Genomic DNA, 19,906 nt, shown 5'->3' with positions numbered 1-19,906 from the left:
CCACTTCTCCCCACTTCTCCCACTTCTGCTCTCTTCCCCCACACCATGAAAGCCAGGGACCCGTCGCTGAAGAGCCAAATTGAAAAGGAGTCCATCGCGCTGTTTAAGAAAAATTTGCTCAAGGAAAGCTACAGCTGGTTCAAAGACACGGACTACTTCGAAAAGCTGAAGAGTGAGAACAAGTACAGCAATGCTGAGAACGAGCACGAGACCAAAAATGTGGTAACGGGTCGTGTGCAGCTTGGGTGGGGGGGGACATTCTTCCTGCTCTGTTGTGTCGTCGTCATATGTGACAACTCAGGATGGCAATCATGCAACCATTACAATAATAGCATTTTTTACTCCCCAGAAGCATTGACGGTAGTATACTCGATTCTCTTCATAGTGTATGCCTTTCCTTTGTTTATCTTGCACCAATGTTTGGGGTTGCTGTCTCAAGGGAACTATGTCAAGTCGTGTAGAATGCTGTCATCTCACATGGGAGTCCTATCCATCTTTTCACTCTTCGGAACAGTAACCTTCTGTGCGAAAGAAATATGCAATTTTTCAGTGGAGCTTTTACAAAATGTATTAAGAATTGTCAACATGAAAAATGGAGAAAAAAAATATGCAATGACAAAAGTTTTTATCGATTTAACCAAAAGACATATCACAGATTGTTCTCAAATGCCAGGCACAGTTTACTGGGAAGCTATCAATCAATGTATTTCCTTCAATAAAAATGTGGTGGTTAATTTTTATGAAAATTTATGGTTTATTGGAAATAAGGAGAATTACATATACATCATTTTAATAGCTACAGTTTTTATCCTTTTCTGTTACTTCATTTTACTACGAGAAAATTTCCGAGTTTTTAAATTTTTTTTTTTGTTATTATTGTAAATTGGATTAGTAGCAAATCTGTGGTCATAATGAATACCTTCTTCTTTTATATTCCTCAACAGAAAAAATTATATGAAGAAGTTGTCCAAATATTTGAAGAAATTGGCATTGTCAAATTGACCATCTTTTTATATGGTACCATAGCTAGGAGCTCTTCCATTTTTATCCTCAGTACCTTTGCTTCTTATTTTCACACGAACACAAATATTTTGAGAATTACCATGTATACTTTCGCTTTCTACATTCTTAACATGTATTTTTATCTTAAGAATGAGGCCCATGAGTACTACCTCTACAACAACAATGACTTATTCACTGTTAAGGAGTTTAACTTTATGAAGTGCAACACTTATGTTAATTTACTGCAGGGGGTGGCACCTGACCAGGGGAGGCAGGGAGGAAGAGGCGCAGGGGTAGGAGGGGTCGGAAGCGGCGGAGGGGTAGGAAGCGGCGGAGTAGGAAGCGGAGGAGTAGGAAGCGGCGGAGTAGGCGGAGGCGGAGGGGGTACCTCCTACTACGAGGCAGCCATCCGCTATTCCGCACAAACACAAGACGATAGATATGCCGTTTGGCAAAAGCTGTGTCTGTTTTTTAGTTCCTACTCCTTTTTGTTCTCCACTATCTTTATCGTACTTATGCAGTTGTTGGGCCCATTCAACATCCTGATGGAAAAGGGCAAACGTGATTGCCATGCGGAGGCCGAACATAACAGTGAGGAAGGGGAAAGGAAAATATACACGTACAAATCGCTAGTTAAACGTTACGAGAGGGATCGTATCAATCGCTCCATCTCCAATAATAGATCTTCCTTTGTGTCCAAAAAAAGGGGCAGGAGCGCCACGTGCAGTGACAAATCCGATGAGAGGAGGAGGAGGCACCTGAATGGGGCAACCCAGATAGGCGGAAAAAATAGTCATAAAAAAAAAAGAAAAAAAAAACTTAACGTTTCGTTGGAATTTTTTTTTTAAAGGGGGGGAAGATGTTCACCAAGAGAGGCACAACCAAGAATGCTCCCTCTACCTGTCCAGGAAAAGCAGCTTGCTTCCAGAAAAGGGAGACTACTTCCAAGAGCATTCCGCACTTTCGAATTTGCAAAAAGGGGGAGAAGCCCAAGAAGAATTGCCCCCCTACAAATGCTTCGACGGGGAACCAGGTGATTTCAACTTCGGGGGAAGCTCCTTCGAAGACGGCATCATCGGGGTGGCAGATCTGGCGAGAGAAGACTTCCAACGGAAGATGCCAAATCGGCGGCGAAGGCAAAGTAGTACCAGTGCACACAGAAACGGGAGTAGCAACAAGTACGCAGATAGTGATCCCCCTTCGTGGGGTGCTAGGCGGGATTTATTTTCTGACTCGAGTGGTCCAAGTGCGGGTTCCAGCGAGGCGATAGAGGGAGGGGGTGCCCGGTGGAGCGGGGAGGGCAACTCGGGGAATGGCGGCTCAATGAAGGGCAACTCAATGAAAGGCGGCTCAATGAAAGGCGGCTCAATGAAAGGCGGCTCAATGAAAGGCGGCTCAATGAAGGGCGGCTCAATGAAGGGCAACTCAATGAAGGGCAACTCAATGAAGGACAGCTCGGCGAAAGGTAGCACTGGTACAGGCGGCCCCAAGCGGAAGAGTGACCACCACACGGGAATCGCAGCACGAGTTGAAAGAATGAAAAATATGGTGATTAACAAATATGGCACCTTCCTGCTCTTCACAGTCATATATATCTTTACCATTTTGCATGTGATAGACTTCCGAAGGAACAACGATATCGTTAGTGAAATAATTTTGAATTCCTTCTACAGGGGATTCTTAATTTTTATTTGTGCTGTCCAAGTGATCTATGCGTCTTGGGTATTTGGGATGAAATTGCAGATGGCCCAGTGCGGAGTTTTTTCATGCCTTTTAAATTTTTTCTCCTGGGTTGTTGTGCTGCCCGTGTTGTTTATAGTTTACTTGGGGGAGGGCAGTTGGTTGCAGATGCTCATCATCGGGCTCTCGCTCAACGTGGCTGCGGTGGCTACATCCTTCGTGGAGGTTACTCTCAAGCTGCGCCGGGGCGCCTCCAGCACCAAGGGGGGGTTAGCGGTGAAGTTAGCGGCGAACACAGCGATGAACTCAGCGGCGAACTCAGCGGCGAAGTTAGCGGCCAACTCAGCGGTGGAAGAGCAAAACGGAGCAGCGCACCACACGGAAAACTACCAGCATTATAGCTACCCAGCCGTTTTTAAAAAATGCCTCTACTGGTTGTACATAGGAAACTTGGAAGTGCTAAGAAGGAACATGAATATAGCCATGTCAGGGAATGATGAAAAATACATCCCCCTCTTCTGGAGCTTCTTCCTCAAGTATATTAATTCCTCCATGCTGATCGTGGTGGTTATATACAATACACGTGAGTATTTCTTTAATATGCTTCCCATGTTTGGGGGGTCCTTTAGCTTTCAAATTGAGTTAGGTTCCATCGTGTTGATTTTCCTGGGTTCCTTCGCCGTTTTGGCGAACAACCTCCGCAAAGGTAATCAGACAAAAAAGGAAAGGAGAGGAGGAGGAGGGGTGGCACCCATTTCTCCAAAAAGGAAAAAAAAAACGCACAAAAGGGGGAAGTCGCGCATAAAGGAAAGATTTTGCGACAAACGGAAAAAAGAAAAAAAAAACACAAAAAAGAGGGGCAAAGAGAATGCACAAAAGAGAACACACCGGAGGGAGAAGCGTCTCCAAGCAAAGGCTCGCTAACCTCGCTAACCGCGCTAACCGCGCTAACCTCGCTAACTTCGCTAACCTCGCTAACCGCGCTAACCACGCGGGGGTGCGGCTCGCTTGGCCGCCCAACTCACTGGACAGCCTTTTCACCCGCCCAGCTCAGTGGACAACCTTTTCACCCGCCCACCTTCTTTCCCTCCTCTCTCTCACAGACCACTACCGACCACAAGGCATCATCATACCCTCCGTCCCGATGTTCTGTCAGGACAAGCGCAGGTACATCTTTGCGAGTTGACCACGAGGGGTTCTCCCTGTTGGGTAACGCCAATCAATCACATGAGGTCCTCCAAATTGTCGTACTCGTCCTCCTGGTTCTCCTTCCCACTGTGCCCAAGAGGGTTGCCGTTATTGTTGCCGTTGTTGCTGTTGTTGTTGCTGTTGTTGCTGTTGCTATTGTTGCTGTTGTTGGGGGGGAGAGGATCGCTGCTAGGGGGCACATTAAATGCATTAAAATCTGACTTGAACGGGACGCTGCTATAATCCCATTTCCCTGTGAACTGCATGGGGGTGGAAAAGCTTCCTCCAGGAGAAATTTTCTCGCTCGTATTTATGGCACCTCCACCAAGGGCCATATTTTGTAAACTTAATTTTTTGCTGTCCACTGTGAAGCTGTTAAGTGGGTTACTATTGTGCACATTGAAGAGAGTGTTGTCCCTTGCCGAGGGGAGGGTACCCCCACGTGAGGCATTCACACCGGTGGAACGACTTATGCTGATACTGGTTGCACTTCCACTTGGGTCATTCTTTCCAGCGTCATGATTATACTCCTGATTGTCCTCATGGCTAGCAGGGTAAGTATTCAATCCATCGCTGTTTGCAAAAAAGGAGGTGGGAAAAGGCTCATTGCTTGGAGGGGACAAAACATCTCCTCCTCCTCCTCCTCCTCTAGTGTTCTGACGATCCGTGATGGTACTGCTGCTCCTACCTTCGGGGTAGCAATTAGTTGACTTTAAAAACTGGTGCTTGAAGTGAATGTGATAATGGAAACACTTCAAATTGAGGAAGCCCTTTTTGCAATCACCATAGGGACATACAAAGATATTTTCACCGACAAAAAGAAACTCTATGTCATTTATTTCTACATTGCACACCAAGCAGGTTTGCTGCTGTGCGCACAGCTCGTAACACTTGCTGCAGATTACGTGGAAGCAGGGGTTTAGTCTAATTTTGGCGTTGTATGGTAGGGCACAGAGCGTGCAGAAGACGGAGGGCCCGTTCTCCACCGAATTCACCTTGTGCCTTATGTTTTGGCATTTGGGCGACGCGCCCAGCGTCCTGTTTCGGTAGCTCCCGGCATTGTTCGCGAAGGAACTCATGCTTCGGTACGGGGTTAGCGGGATTAGCGGCGTTAGTGGGGTTAGCGTAATTCGCGGCGTTAGCGTGGTTAGAGTGGCATCCAAGGCAAAAACGGCAACGATCGCACCACCGCAGCGATCACTGCCGCCGCGACAGCCGCTACAGCCGCTACAGGCGCAGTGCCGAGGGAGAAGAACAAGCAAAGTTTTCACTTGGGGGGGAAGCTTCCAACGGGACGCATGCAAAGGGGAGCTCTACTTACATAAGTAATAAGCACGACCAAGTTGCTCCCTCATCGGCACAACACTGGATCTTGTGTCCTTTGCAAAGTGACCGTTCCCATTAGGCACATGCCTGGTTCGTGCGAGTTGTACTTACGCGATTTCTGCGTAGTTGTTTGCTGCGTAGTTGTTTGCCGCGTAGCTGTTTACCGCTTATCTGTTTACCGCTTATCTGTTTACCGCTTATCTGTTTACCGCTTATCTATTTGCCGCTTATCTATTTGCCGCTCCTTTTTTGGGGAAAAATTTACAGGCGCAAAAAAAAAAAAAATTACCACTTTTCTCGCGCTCTGTACTTGTCATGCGTGGAAAAGCAAGATTAAACAAACAAATCAAATCAGGGGGGGGGGCTGCGCTCCTCTTTTCCGTCCTTTCCAGTAGATGTAACAGGCACGGGGGGAAGTAGCTTGATGGAGGGAGGTTCATTTCCTCTTTGCTGCTGCGCGCTGCGCGCCTTGTGGGAAAAAAAAAAAAAAAAAAATCCAGGAAAGCATTCCAACCGCTTTTTCTTTTCGCTCCCAACCCAAAGGAAAGCACTTTTCAAATGACCATTGAGGAGACGACCACGAGGCGAAAAAAAAAAAAAAATACATGCATGCCATTTTTCATGCCCCTTTAGCGCAACGTGTTCTGCATAATGTTGTTATATGTACCTGTCACTTCGCAAAAATGAGTTCAATCAAACCATCATGCACTCACGGAGCGTCTCAATTGGAGGACTTCGCCAAAATGGCGATACGGCCTGTTCTGCTTTTGTTTAGAAATGGTTGCAGGGGGGGGTGGGCTACCCCACACGCTGAGTTGAGTGCCACCGAGGGGAAGTGTATGCGAAAGTACCGTTACAGATGAGCTTGCGCACGTATGGATGGGCGGTTCTACGTATCTATGGTTTGCCGCTCCCGTCGGGTTTAACGCCCATATAGAGGCGACTTCTCTTTTGCGGGGGCACAGCGAAAGGTTTTCAGTCGTGTTGCTTCCACCTTCGTGAGGGGGGGTGGAAAAGGGAGTCACTTGGCACAAAGTGTGATTAACCCCCCCATACACAACCCCAACGAAGGATATCCCTTCTGAGAGCGCTGGTCCTACACGCGCCTTCCAACCCAAACATAGAAGCGATTATACACTCACATGTAGTTACGTATGTACAACGTTCACATGTGACACAAAACCAGAGCACAGTGCCCCCCCGTGCATATGCTCACGAGTAGGCAAAAAGGCACACAGGTGTATATCCTCTTCCAACGCATGCATGCGAAAGGAAAAAAAAAAAAAAAAAAGTTCACCAGACAACAGAACAAAATGACTCTTCTGCTTTACACAATATGGAAAAGCAAGCACATCACATTTTGCTATTTTTTCGTTTCCTCGTCGTTCGATTTGTTCCTTCTTTTTTTTTTTTTTTTTTCCACCAAATGATAGTGGCACCTCCTCCAGCAGAATTTCCCCTCTGTGTAGATGCGTCTAATTTTTTGAAGGACAAAAAATGTTAAAAAAGTTTGTCAAAAAAGTTTGTTAAAAAAGTTTGTTAAAAAAGTTTGTTAAAAAAGTTTGTTAAAAGAGTTTGACAAAAAAAGTTTGTTGGTAAGATTGGCTAGCCACTTTTGCGGCAACGCTGTTCATTCGTTCATGCATTCCTTTTTTTTTTTTTTCTTTTTTTGTTCCTCCCTCCACTTTGCATTTTTGTGCCTGACCTCCAGCACCCCAAATGACTTGCGAAAGAGGATGTCCTCAAAAGGGGGGAGGTGTAGACCCAACGCAGGAAAGCTATATATTACAAAGTGCGTCGACCTGAAGTGGCAGGAATGAGTGACGACCACGTCACGTTGACTCCATCGACACGCTCATGTAGCTTTAATTTTTTATTTTCCCTTTCTGTAAAGAGGTGTGGTTTTATCATATCATATCAGGTGATATATGTTCTGTTCTGTTCTGTCCTGTCCGTCCTGCCCTGCCCTGTTTTGTTTTGTTTTTTTTTTTTTTTTCACCGCTACAGTTGTTCACGCGTCAAAAGTGTGCATATAAATGCGTGTGTGCATTTATTTCTTTGCATGTGCCTGTGCGTAAGCTTTCCACACCTCTCCTCCTGCCCACTCACTACAAAATGGAAAGGAGGAGAGTCGTCAACCTCCTCCTCCTCCTCCTCCTTGCAGCGCTGGCACTGCTGCTACGAACGAATGGGGCCTCGATCGGAATGGAAAATGACGCAGAAGAAGAAAAAGCACTCCATTTGTCAAGGACAAAAGATTCTTACAGTTTTTTGGAGGCTTCCTTAAACGCCCTAGAAGTTAACACCCCCCTTTCTCCATACGAAAGAGTTAAGAGGAATATATCACACGCAGAAGTGGGTTACATTCACCATGAGATGATTAAAAAATTGAAAATTGAAAAGCTAGGTAACATCACTAACATTCGAAATGTCATCTCTAGGTGTGTCTCGGATTCGGTAAGTGCGCACCGGGTTGGGGGCTACTCGCCGGGGAAAATTTTTAATTGGCTGAGATGTGCACAGTACCTGCGCGGCAGAAGCTGCTCCCCTTGTGACCTTCCCCCAATCGCTACCTCATCGGTGCCTCATCGCTACCTCATCGGTGCCTCATCGCAACCTCATCGCAACCTCATCGCAACCTCATCGCTACCTCATCGCTGCCCCCCCGCAGATCCAACACACGATGCGGGCCATAACGAGTATCCTCCAGGAAGTCCTAAGCTACAACGAATTCTGCACGTCGCTGGATCAGCACTTTTCATACCTATACGACGAGAACGTTACATTCAAAAAAATAGTAAAGTCCTGCACAACAGCAACGGAAGACGAGCTGAGGGAAAATTATTTATCCCTATATGTGGAGGACTTTAAATTAATTTTACAAGCGTTAAAAAAACCACACATTTCATTCCACGATTTTGATGATATCTCAAAATGCTTGGCTAAATTTTATCAATCATTTATTTCCCCCTTTCAAGTGTATGTCCCTGCCACATCATCATACAAGAAATTTATTCTAGAGTACACAAACGCAAAAGGCATTTTCAAAGAAGAAGATTACGTTAAAGAGTTTCTTAAAACTTTCCACTCACGCATGTCTACGGAAGAAATCACTCTCTTCTTTGACGATATATTCAGTTTATACACACGTTCTTTTTCGTACGGCCGATGCTTATATAAACAAAAATGAGGTAGCCATGCTGCCTCTTTTTTGCACACGCTTACGCCTTTTTTCTTTACAGCTATATGATTCGCCTGAGCTGTTCAGGCAAAAAAGTTTTTTTTTTTTTTTTTTTTCACCATTTTTTTGGCTAGCTTGACACGATATTGACGCCACAATTGCGGAGAAGTTTGGGGCAAAGTGGGAAACACAAACGGGGCGATTTTGTACACGCATGGGAAGGGAGGTGGTTAGGGTGGTGATTGCGGGAGTGATTGCGGGAGTGGCTGCCACGCGACAACCACCAACCGCCAATCGCCAACCGCGCACTACGCGTAGCTGAACTTGCGCATGCCCAGGGTCTCCTCAAACATACGCACGCTCCTGAGGATGAAATTGGAGTTTATGCGCCTCTCCAGTTGGGACACCTTCAGGACGCGCTGCCAGTGCTTGTTAAACAAATATATGGAAATGAAAAAAGACGACACGAAAAACATTTGCGTCAGCCTACTGCTTAGCAGCTTCTTCAGCAGCATGTATAAAACCCCGTTGCTTTTTTTCTTGTTGTCCTGAATTTGGCTGATAGCATTGGAGGCCACTTCCGTTTTGTTGTTAATTATTATGTGCTGCGGAACCACCTTGGACGGGCCCATCATGGTGTGGTTCGCTAACACTTGTTTTTGGAGGTTGACGTTCATAATTTGTAGTGCCATGACATCGTTTTTTAGCTTTTTAAATTCTTCGTAAAAAAAGGCTTCCTCGTTGATCACTTGACTGGTGTTTTCCACGCAGAGCATTTCCTCGTTCTTGTGGCCATACGGCCGGTAGTCCAGGAAGGCCTTTCCGCGTCCGTCCAGGTGCATGTTGCAGTTGCCTTTGTCGAAGTTCCCGCCAGCACCGTCGTACAGCCCGCTCAGGTCGGGGTGCTCGCCCTTGCCACGCTCGATTTGGGAGCGGTTACTTCTGGAATGGTCAATTCTGGAATGGTCACTTCTGGAATTGTCACTTCTGGAATGGTCACTTCTGGAGCGGTCACTTCCGCTGGGGTTGTGTTTTCCACCTCCACCGTGTGTGCCGCTTCTTTCTTGCTGCGCGTGCGCGCCCCTCTCATTCGAAAAGTTGTTGTAGTACGAATAAATCAGCTGATCATTTAGTTCTTTGTTCCCCCTGTCGGGAAGGTGTGTGTCGGTGCTAAACGAATTCGAAGGTCTCCCCACGTCCGGGTTTTTTCCCCCTTCATCACTTCTATACTTGGAACCATTTCTGTAGAGGTTGTTGAAAAGTCCGCTGTTCAGAAGATTAAATTTGGTCCTCAAAAAATAGTCGTGCATTAGGGATTCGGTTGCAAGCGACTACTGGTGGACGGAGGGGGGAAGGGGGGGCGTGCACACCTGCCGTTGTCAACATGAAATGTGTGGAAATAGGCAAGGCCGCGCAAAAAAAAGGAACAAAAAGAAACAGAAAAAGAAACAAAAAAAGGAACAAAAAAAGGAACAGCAAAAGAAACAGCAAAAGAAACAGAAACTATACAGGGATAAGGCAAACGGGTGAAGAACGAAGAGGCTGCTAAACAGACTCCCAAAAAGGAAAAAAACTAAAATTATTAATCCCAAAAGGCATTTAAAAAAAAAAAAAACGCAAAAAAAATGATTACAAAACATGGGTAAATTATCTGCACACCTGGGCCACGCTAGGAGGGGGTGGTCAGGCAGAACGAACAAGAACCAACGCACGCGGAACCACCGCGCAGCAGCAACGAAGGGGGTTGTGAGAACCAGCCCGCGGGAAACTTGACTGACGCGACTGACCAGGTTGACGCGACTGACCAGGTTATCGCGACTGACCAGGTTATCGCGACTGACCAGGTTATCGCGATTGACCCGGCTAACGCGACTGACCCGGCTAACGCGACTGACCCAATTCTGTCATGCACATTTCCCTTGGGGCGAAGAAACTCCCTTTTTCTGAACGAGTGGAAAAACGGGAAGGAAGCGCGGGGTGGTGTAGAGCGCGCTGCAGGAAAAAAATAGCCGAAAAAATAGGCACAAAGTTTGCCGAAAAAATGGGCGCAAAAATAACCGCAAAATATAGGCGCAAAATTAGCCGCAAAATTAGCCGCAAAATTAACAAACAGATTAGCAGATATACCAACTGAACAGAGTAAACAACGCGAGCGATGTGAAAACCACGTGCGCCATATGCGCCGTGGAAACTGCGATGGGGAAACGAGTGAGTGGGGCGGGAAGACCGCTTCTATTTATTGCCTCATCACGGATTGATAACCAGGGGAAAACCTCAGGAGGGGAGGGGGGGGTGAAAAGTGGTCTGAGAATCGAACGGGCGTTAACCCCAAGATGGGATATGGTCCCCTCGAGGGGGCGGCCTTCACGGGCGCGTCGCCGAAACGTATGCACGCAAGAACGCGAAAACGCAAGAACGCAAACAGGCAAAAACGCAAACAGGCAAGAACGCAAACACGCATGCGCGCATGCACTTCAGCGGAGTGGGGGAATCTGCATAGGGGTGATTGCCAAAATGGGTTTGGGTTTGAATTCGGGTTTGTGAGGACTCTGCGGAATAAGAAGCGCAGAGAGATAAAACTTTTTAGTGGGTAAGTCATCAATGCCCAATGCCACAAGGTGAAAAAGAGCCAACTTGGAAAAGCCAACGTGGAAGATTTCCAACGCGGCGCAGAGTCTTCTACACAAAGTGGCAAATTCAAGCAGCTGCAAGGATACCTCGCGTGTGTGTATGGGGTTGGGGGGGGAGAATCCCCAAAATACGGCAGTTCAATCCCCGTGGCAAGAATGCGCTTTGCTCCTACAAGGAAAGGTTTTTCTGCAAAGGAGGGTTTAGGGGAGGATCCATTCATTTTCCCCTTTTGCAAAAGAAAAATGCAATATCGCTACAGCGTGACAGCTCGCTGGTTTGAGAAAAAAAACCAAGCAGTGCTGCGTCAATCCTAAACAGCGCTGCGTCAATCCTAAACAGCGCTGCGTCAATCCTAAACAGCGCTGCGTCAATCCTAAACAGCGCTGCGTCAATCCTAAACAGCGCTGCGTCAATCCTAAACAGCGCTGCGTCAACCCCAAACAGCGCTGCGTCATGTTCTCCCTCCCGTTCCAGTGTTCACCTTCCAACCTCGGCTCTGCTCCGCATGGCGAAGCTGCGTGCTCTACCGAGGCCCAAAGGATACATCACAAGTGAGCTGCGTGGGGGTAAAGCAAAGCCAGGCGAAGCGAAAGAAGCCCAGGAGGGCTCCCTCCCCTCTGCCCCTTATCAACAGACGTAGCAGAGCTAACCGCGAAAGAAAAAGCACTCCCCCAAAAAAGGGACAAAAAAAAAAAAAAGAAGATGATGCCTCTACGTAGGTTCCATTTTTTAACCCCCCCGTATTGGAAAAATGGGTTCTTCATTTCCAGCACACAAAATGGGGTACTCCTCAGGGGGGGAATAACCTCGCGGTCGCGGGGGTTTCAAAACTCCCCAGGGAGTCTCTCCCCCTCAGTGAGTCACCACCCCTCAGTGAGTCACCACCCCGTAGTGAGTCACCACCCCGTAGTGAGTCACCACCCCTTAGTGAGCCTCTCCCCCCCAGTGAGTCTCCCCCCACGAGAAAGCCAACCAAGCAGAATGCACCTCTCAGTACAAAAAAAACAAATATGCACTAGCAGCACCAAGTGTGTGTACGTCCACCCCTACCTGTTCCCCCCCCTGGGGATGGTCCCCAAAAAGGTGCGCCATGAATTCCACAGAGGAGAACAACACACAGATATTACGAACGGGCTCTGCATATTTAAGCGTTTTAAAATGGTGAAAACGAGTTCCTACAGAAGAAAAAGTAGAAGCTCTCCTAATGGACAAGGACAAAAAGCAAAAATAGGAATAAAACGATTAAGTGCTGAGTATGTAAAAACAGGACAACTGCTAGTGAAGCAAAGAAAAATCATTGCTTTCAATTTTGAAAAAAAGACAAGGAGAAGAAATTTCAAATATTATCCTGGGGAACATGTTAAGGTTACAAAAAATACCAGTTTAGTAGCCCTAACGAATGGCAGAGTAAAATATACGTTCCACTCTGTGCAGAAGGTCCTTATCGTGAATGTACTTCCTGAGGAGGTAGACGAATTGAGGGAGGATGACTTATATAGATACAGAACTGAACATGTGAGATCGTTTGAGGAGAATAGGAGTCTCGTTTATCTTCGAATGAAACATGTGGTTAGTTTTCCCCCGAGTAAACAGACGCAGTTTAGGAAGCCCCCGCTGCGCCCACAGTTCCTGGCTAAGTATGACATCGACGACAACCCCACGCTGCGGGAGGTGCCCGTGCTGTATCACAAGCCGCAGTAGTGAGGCCGCAGTGGGCGGTAATTCGAACCCATCGGTAGTACGCGGCGGTAATTCGAACCCATCGGTAGTACGCGGCGGCATTTCGAACCAATCGGTAGCATGGCCACTAATTGGCGGCCCGTGCTCGCTTGCGGCCACCTGCCGCCCACCCCCAGCAGCACCACCATCTCTAGCCATCCTCGTCCTCCCCAAACATGCGCGCGTAGAACCCGTTGAAGAAAAACTTGTTGTAGATGCAGCCCAGGGGCCCGCTCCGAAACTCTCGCACATGCACAATTAACTCGTTCCTGTTGGAATAAAAGGCCCCGATGAACTCCTGAACCTCTGCAGAAGTAAGTAAAATGATGTTGCGTTCCACATGCTGGGTATGCTCTTGGAAGGTCTCCAAAAAATTCACCGGTTCTTGAGAATCCACATCTACCCATGTCAAAGAATCCATGATGCGCTTAAACACATGCACAAGGTTAACCATGTCAGTAATAATTCTGTTCAGAGAAATAAATTCAGGAGAGAGGAAGGAGAAGTGATAGAGATGCTCAGCTAGACTTCTGTGGAATTCAATCAAAGTGCAGAACCGTTTTATCTTCAACACATTATTAAAAAAAAAATAATAACTTCGAACGATATTCGTGTTGACTATGTAGTCGTGAATGCTGTCAAGAAGGAAATTCATTTCGACTCGTATTTGATTTAGGTCCTTAAGTAAATCACTCAGTATTTTGACATGACTCAAAAATTTACAGACATTTGGGTGTCTCGTGAAATGCTTGTCGAATCCGATGCTGAGGAAACGCTCCCTCGTTATGTGCGCGTTGCAGGTGTTCCTCGAGAGGAGGCAGTTCCGGGGAGGGCTGCCACTTTGCCTCCCCCCGTTGGGCTGCTCCCCAGTGAGGTGCTCCCCGTTGAGCTGCTCCCCCTCGCTGGAAGAGTTCCCCTGCGCGATGCTGTTAATCACATCCATGTACTTAAAGTCGCTTGAGCGGAAGTGCGTGCCCCCATTCTTCTTCTTCTCCTTCTCCTTCTCCTTCTCGTGTCCTTCCCCCCAACCACTACTGCCCTTCCTGTACCGATAAACCAACGGCTTGCACAAATGACGGAAACGCCCAAAAATATTATTTAAACTTTGCCGAGTAAAATAAAGCAGAGCTGTTAATCTATACACACTCGTGTAGCAACTAACAACAGTGTCGTCAAAAAAAAAATTTAATTGGTAAGGAATTTCAATAAGCACATGGATGTCTGCAAATTTGGAGGATATATTTTCGGCGGTGTAAAAATAGCTGCCTACTCGATGGTGCAGTAGTTTTCTTCTCCGTCTTTCCCTTGATTGGGTCGTCTCTGAGGTACAGGTATCATCTATGGCAGCATGCCTGACATAGGGTGGATCATCTAAATGGTTGCTATTCAAGAAGTCACTCCCTGGAGCGTTCGACCCACCACCCTTCTTGCTGCTCAAGAGGGATGAAAAAATTCTGTGTTTCTCCTCCGCTTCGAAAAACATGGTACATTTCAACAGACAAACGAATGCTAGCAGGTTGTGATTTAATAAAAAGGACCACACGAGGATGCGGTTTACATTATCGTAATGCTCTTTGATAGGAATGAAAATATTTCTGTACAGGAAATAGTTAATGCTTTTAATTTCCATTTTGTGTGAACCACACCACAGAGGGGGGGAGACACTCTCTGTGCCATGGTCCTGGAGCAAATCACATGTGTGGTCTTCACCCCCCACGTAGCTTCCACCTCCCATGTAGCTTCCACCTCCCATGTAGCTTCCACCTCCCACGTAGCTTCCACCCCCCACGTAGCTTCCATTCTCTCTCTCCCAGGGCTTCACCAATTTGATCCACTCTGCATCTTTCTCCCTTAGGGCATGTCTGTAGTAGGGTTTCCTTCCCAACTGTACTGAACTCGTAAGCTTCCCCCCATCATCCTCGTAGTCTATGCGGAACGTTGCAAGGTTTTTTCGCTCCTCAGAAGGGTCAACTTCGTCCAGCTGAGCATTCGTGGTCAGGCTGAGCGGGGTGAACGGGCTGCGGGTCTCCCCATCGCCTGGTGGCCCATTTTTAACAGCACAATGAAATTGGCACCATTTTAAAGGCACCTCCTTCTTCCATGCCCTGCCACCACGGTGTGACGACGCTGTGGTGTCATCGGAGAGAGGGAACGAAGTAACGTCGCTACTCCAGTCTGATGAGCCGTCTTCCTGTTGCTTTGGATTTGGGTCTCTCCTACCGAGTTGTCCCCTACCGGGTTGTCCCTTACCGGGTTGTCCCCTACCACCTGGCTTCTTCCCCCGCTTAGCGATGATCCTTAATTTGATCGACTTCCTCAGTCTGCGCGTATGGAGGTCACTATGGAGGTCACCATGGAGGTCACCGTGGAGGTCACTCCCCCCCCTCGCATCTTCCATGTCTACTTTGCTGTCCAGCACCCCAGTTGCGCGGTTGGCATCACTCTCCTCGTTGCCCTTATTCATGGTAATGTCATCATGGTTGGTGCTTCCACTCCTCGTGGGACCAGCGGGACGACTGAGAGCACTGCGGAAGGAGCGCACGTACCGCTCCAACCGCTTCCTTATATTCCTCCTCGTTCTGGAGAAAACATAATTGGCACTTTCTTCATCATTCCAATGCTCGATAAAAATATTTTCGAACCCTTCACTTGGACTCCTCAGCTTCTTCCGACTCGGGTTTGTGTGCAAATGAAAAAAATTTTCTAAAGTGGCGATCGACGAGGAGCACAGCAAATTTGGAAGATCTACGTCTTTAGCACTTCCCACTTGGTTTACATTTCCACGCGCATGTTGGTCATTTGGGGTTATTTTTTTTTTTTTTTTTGGCTAGCCAACTTTTGCCACTTGAAATTTTTGGAATGGCTAGCTGGAAGTCTTCTTCGCTGATTGATCTTAAAATTCTGGACAGCTCGCCTGGAGGGGGGGGAGGAGAGGTGGCGGGGGTGTAGAAGTGTTGCGGCGCTGTGTGGAAGTGTTGTGGTTCTCCGTAAAAGTGCAGCACCGCCCCGTCGAAGTGCAGCACCGCTCCGTCGATGTGGAGAGATGAACCTGCCAGGTGCGCGGTGGCTATTCTCCCATACCTGCTCTGTAAACGACCCCTATGGCGTACTTTAAAAAAATGGGGAGCGAAAGGAACGGGTCGGATAGAAGGCGCCCCCGTTCATAGTACCTAGCTCCCTTGTGCAACACGAAAAAGAATTGCCTTGCCACCCGCTTGCTGATTATATACTCGTAGTGGAAGTCCCTGTTGACCCCCAGGAAAACATAGGCGTAGAGGAAATGCAGGAGGGGTTTTACTATACGCAGAAAAAGGAACTTGCACAGCTTCTCCAAATGCTTCCTCCTACTACTAAGGAAGAGGTAGTAATACCTGTAGACGTAACTGAGCAGCTCGCTACCCCTGGGGAAAATGAACAGGTCGGCACGCTTACCACACAATATTTGCTTCTCACGGCTACCACACATAATTCGCTTCTCACCGTCACTATACACCTTACAATCACCGCGGATTTCTGTTCCCTCCCCCCGAGGCTTGTGTGACAAGCCATAAATAACGTTGAGGAGGGAATTGTACTCGATCACTTGCTTCAGATTCGAATCGGTTGTCCCATAAGGGGGTAGCCCATCGGGAGGTAGCTCATCAGGGGGTAGCTCATCAGGAGGTATCCCACCAGGGGGGAGGTTATAAAAGACGAAGTACCTCTTGCGAAACACTTCCTCCTTTTCGTGCGTATAACTGGAGCAGAGGAATGCCAGAAGCTCGATGCACTCCGTGTGTCTCTTAACTTGGTTGTATATCTCCATGGGGCTGTTAGCATTTCCGTGGAGCATGACTCTCCTTATTTGTTCTGAATACGAGTGTAGGTACTTCGCCACTGAGCTGATAAACGTGGTGAATACTTCTCCCATCGGGATTATGCCTTCCTCGTGGTGGTCCTGTCTGCTGCGCTCTTCTTCCTTCCTCCTTCGGCGCGGGTCGCTCGGCTGTGTTCCTTGCCGCCAACCACCACCACCGCTACCACCACCACCGCTACCACCACCACCGCTACCACCACCACCGCTGTCGCTGTCGCTGTCACTGTCACTGTCGCTGTCGAGCCCCCCCCGGAAAAGCAACCCCGAGAAGACGCGCACGAACGCATGCACGTACCGCACCAGCGTGCCAACCCTGGCGAAGAACAGGAAGAGGTGGAAGTACTTCTGGTAAAAGGGAGACGAAAACAAATTTCGGAAGGGCTGAAAGCGCAGGCGGAAAACCTCCTCCTTTTTCTTGTCCAACCAAAAGGCAACACCACGGTTAACACATACGAAATTTTTACTGATGTAAATGCTCCCCCTTCTCAATCTGTTTAAGTTGTTCCTCTTAACGTGAGGGGCGCTCTCCTTCCATTTTGGCTTCCCCCTTTGAGCCCTGCTGCTCCTGACAAAGGTGTGTCGACTGGGAAACGTTTCGCTCTCATGTCCCAGCAGACACGCCATAATTTCATGCTTGCATGTGTTCAACAGCTCTCCCGTTTGCAGCTCTCCCGTTTGCAGCTCTCCCTTTTGCAGCACTCCCTTCTGCAGCTCTCCCTTCTCCCCCCTCCAAGGCTCATTTCTACTTAGAAAATGAAAAAAACGTTTCAAAGAAAAAAACGGTACTCCTCTATCCTACTGTTTAAGCTGCAAATGACATTCTTGTGGAGAGTAACGTAGATGCTGTTAATGATACTTAAAAAATGTGTTTTGTATTTTTTATTTTTATTTTTATTATTTTTATTTTTTTTTACTATTGCGTTGAGAGAGCATGTGTCGTTTGCATACGACTTGTGCCATAAGTAGGGTTGCTCTGCATCGCTGGTTCCTCCGTTGGGACTGCTCCTCCGTCTGCTCCTCCTTCTGCTCCCGCTTCTGCTTCCCCATCTCCTTTTCACATTGGTTGAGAGGTACGTCCCCTCATCGTTTTGGGTCTTCTCCCCGTGGTTCCTTCTTACGTATGTGTACGTGGTGATGGCTTCGCTTTCGATCTTGCACGGCTCTTCCTCCTGGTATATGTCTGCTTCTCTAAGGGTGAAGACATGCCGCGCCTTCGCCCTCCCCGGGGGGTGGGCCAGATGGGAATGCTCGCCGCCGCTATTTATACTACGAAAACCGCAGTGTACCTCCCTCCAAATGTTCTCCCCATCGCTAGCCATCTCCCCACCGCTGAACAGGCTGAAGTTGTAATAAGTGGCCTCCTTGGCGCTCAGGTGTGGCCCACAGAAAAAACTGTCCAGCTGGGACTTCCCCCCCGATGCTCCCTTTCGATCCGTGAAATGCGTAAAGATGCTTCCGTTCTGATACATCGACATATCACTCATGTTGGGAAGAAGCAACGAAGCGTAGTTCCCACATGCTAGTCCGGGCGCACTCCAGGTGGAGGGTTCCCCACTACAGCTTCGGTCCATCGGGATGATGCTCCCCATGTCGAAAGCAGTCCCCACACGGTTATCCCTATCATCACTGTGGTTGCCACCCCCTCGAGCACTCCCCCAAATGTGATGCCTACACCTCAGTGTCAACCCATCCAACTCGTTCAGTCTGTCCACGAACCTGCTCGTGAACGCATCCCTAAATGAAATGACGAAGTTACACAGAGAGGAATACACATCTGAACTCAAGTCGTAGTTCAACTCACTAAAATTTATTTTCACCCTTAGGAGAAAAAGAACGTTATACGAAAATTTTGAAATATGTTTAATTCGTAGGTCCTCATCAAACGTGTTCAAACTGTACATGTCCTTTTTTTCTGTGTGTGCAGGGTGGTATGATGGGTCTCCCCCGAAGTGTCTGTCTCCCCCGAAGTGTGTGCCTCCTCCCCCGAAGTGTCTGTCTCCCCCGAGGTGTCTATCCCCTCCGTCGGTGCTGCTCTGCGTGGTCAGGTCGGACAATAACAGCAACATGCTTAGGAAGCTCTCATGACATGTAAGCTTTAAGACTGTCCCGTTTCTCATAGGCACGCTGTCCAACGCGAAGTAGGCCTTCATGTAAATGTACAAACAAATAAAGTCGAGGTAGTACTTCCTTTCGAGGAGCACGAGACAGCAGGCCACCATAGATGTATACAACTCAGGGGAGAGCTTGTCCCTCCCGCGCACTCCCCCCAGGAGGAAGGAATCCTCCCCGGGCTGGGAGACACCGCCCATTAAGGAAATAGAGTTGGAGCAAGCATAGGCTGAACTGTCACCCAACTCCTCGGTGTCTATGGGAGATCCATCCCTCAAATCTGATGTCATATCCACCTCCCCCCCAGACTCTTCTCCCTGCGCATAGTGCCTCCTGAGCACATCATACAAGTCCCCACCTCCTCCCGAGTGCATGTCGAAGGAGTGCTGATTGCCTACGTACAGCATCTCGTAATTGTACCTATAACTGTAAACGGTTTGGAACAGAAGGAAATTTACTCTGATCTTGTGCAAAATATTTGCATAAATGAATCTTTTAATTTCGTATCGTATTCTTCTTAATGTATTTCTATCTTTTATTGGATAAGACTTTGCTTCGATACAACTCCACTCGTCGATTAGTCTCACTAAGGATAGGTTGGAACAGTCCCTTTGGGGCTCTCCATGGTGTTCGTGCCTGGGGCGCATGCCTCTCATTGTTCGTAGTTGGGGGGGCGCCGCGGGCATGAACAGGTACGTCCGCTCTTCCCTCCCATACGCCCAAAAGACAAAAAAGGTATCGTAAAAGCGTACAGAAAAGGTATCTGCAAATGGCACAAAAAAGGTATCAGCAAACGGCACAAAAAATGTATCAGCAAAAGGCACAAAAAATGCTTGGGACAAAAGAAACGTCGAGTGACACTCCCCCTTGGGCCACTCAACCGCAGAGTAAACCAAAAAAAAAAAAAAATGGTGATGTCCCGTCCCAACTAACCTCTCCAAGTGTGTATTCCCGCGGTTTTCAAATAGAAAGGAGGGAAGGGAAGAAGCCCCGTTTTTGTAGCCCCATCGGTAGAAGCATAAACTGATCGACAAGCGAGGACTCGTCAAAAATTATCCTATGCGCTGAAGGTACATGCGCACATGCAAGTGTGTATAGATATGGACCAACGCTGCTGGAGATGCTTTTCTCCATTTGGGAAATTTTTTTACGAAAGGTTAATTCAACCTGGGTGGTGGGGATAAAATCAAAAAAAAAAAAAAAAAATGCAAGCC

At 47.7% G+C, this 19,906-nt stretch overlaps 6 protein-coding genes across 6 annotated transcripts; 3 read left to right on the top strand and 3 right to left on the bottom strand.

The window, feature by feature from the left end:
- Positions 1–45: 45 nt before the first annotated feature.
- PCYB_083400 (hypothetical protein) lies at positions 46–3,868 on the top strand (the record flags this gene model as incomplete). Its single annotated transcript, XM_004222078.1, has 5 exons — positions 46–801; positions 945–1,295; positions 1,524–1,563; positions 1,853–3,388; positions 3,786–3,868. 5 exons carry the CDS (start codon positions 46–48, stop codon positions 3,866–3,868), a joined length of 2,766 nt encoding a protein of 921 aa, XP_004222126.1.
- A 322-nt stretch (positions 3,869–4,190) lies between these two features.
- Positions 4,191–4,949, bottom strand: PCYB_083390 (hypothetical protein; the record flags this gene model as incomplete). The annotated part of the gene is made up of 1 exon (XM_004222077.1): positions 4,191–4,949. A coding segment is annotated over one exon (759 nt), but the record flags the coding sequence as incomplete, so codon positions are not given.
- A 2,362-nt stretch (positions 4,950–7,311) lies between these two features.
- On the top strand, positions 7,312–8,386 carry PCYB_083380 (hypothetical protein; the record flags this gene model as incomplete). The annotated part of the gene is made up of 2 exons (XM_004222076.1): positions 7,312–7,653; positions 7,868–8,386. The coding sequence occupies 2 exons, from the start codon at positions 7,312–7,314 to the stop codon at positions 8,384–8,386; spliced, it is 861 nt and encodes a 286-aa protein (XP_004222124.1).
- A 299-nt stretch (positions 8,387–8,685) lies between these two features.
- On the bottom strand, positions 8,686–9,687 carry PCYB_083370 (hypothetical protein; the record flags this gene model as incomplete). Its single annotated transcript, XM_004222075.1, has 1 exon — positions 8,686–9,687. The coding sequence occupies one exon, from the start codon at positions 9,685–9,687 to the stop codon at positions 8,686–8,688; it is 1,002 nt and encodes a 333-aa protein (XP_004222123.1).
- Positions 9,688–12,166: 2,479 nt separating this feature from the next.
- PCYB_083360 (hypothetical protein) lies at positions 12,167–12,706 on the top strand (the record flags this gene model as incomplete). The annotated part of the gene is made up of 1 exon (XM_004222074.1): positions 12,167–12,706. A coding segment is annotated over one exon (540 nt), but the record flags the coding sequence as incomplete, so codon positions are not given.
- Positions 12,707–12,878: 172 nt separating this feature from the next.
- Positions 12,879–19,348, bottom strand: PCYB_083350 (hypothetical protein; the record flags this gene model as incomplete). The annotated part of the gene is made up of 4 exons (XM_004222073.1): positions 12,879–15,430; positions 15,564–15,641; positions 15,809–17,328; positions 17,370–19,348. The coding sequence occupies 4 exons, from the start codon at positions 19,346–19,348 to the stop codon at positions 12,879–12,881; spliced, it is 6,129 nt and encodes a 2,042-aa protein (XP_004222121.1).
- Positions 19,349–19,906: the final 558 nt, after the last annotated feature.

Source organism: Plasmodium cynomolgi, chromosome 8 (genome assembly GCF_000321355.1).
Source record: "Plasmodium cynomolgi strain B DNA, chromosome 8, whole genome shotgun sequence".
NCBI classification, from domain to species: domain Eukaryota; phylum Apicomplexa; class Aconoidasida; order Haemosporida; family Plasmodiidae; genus Plasmodium; species Plasmodium cynomolgi.
This window is presented reverse-complemented; position numbering and strand designations above follow the sequence as displayed.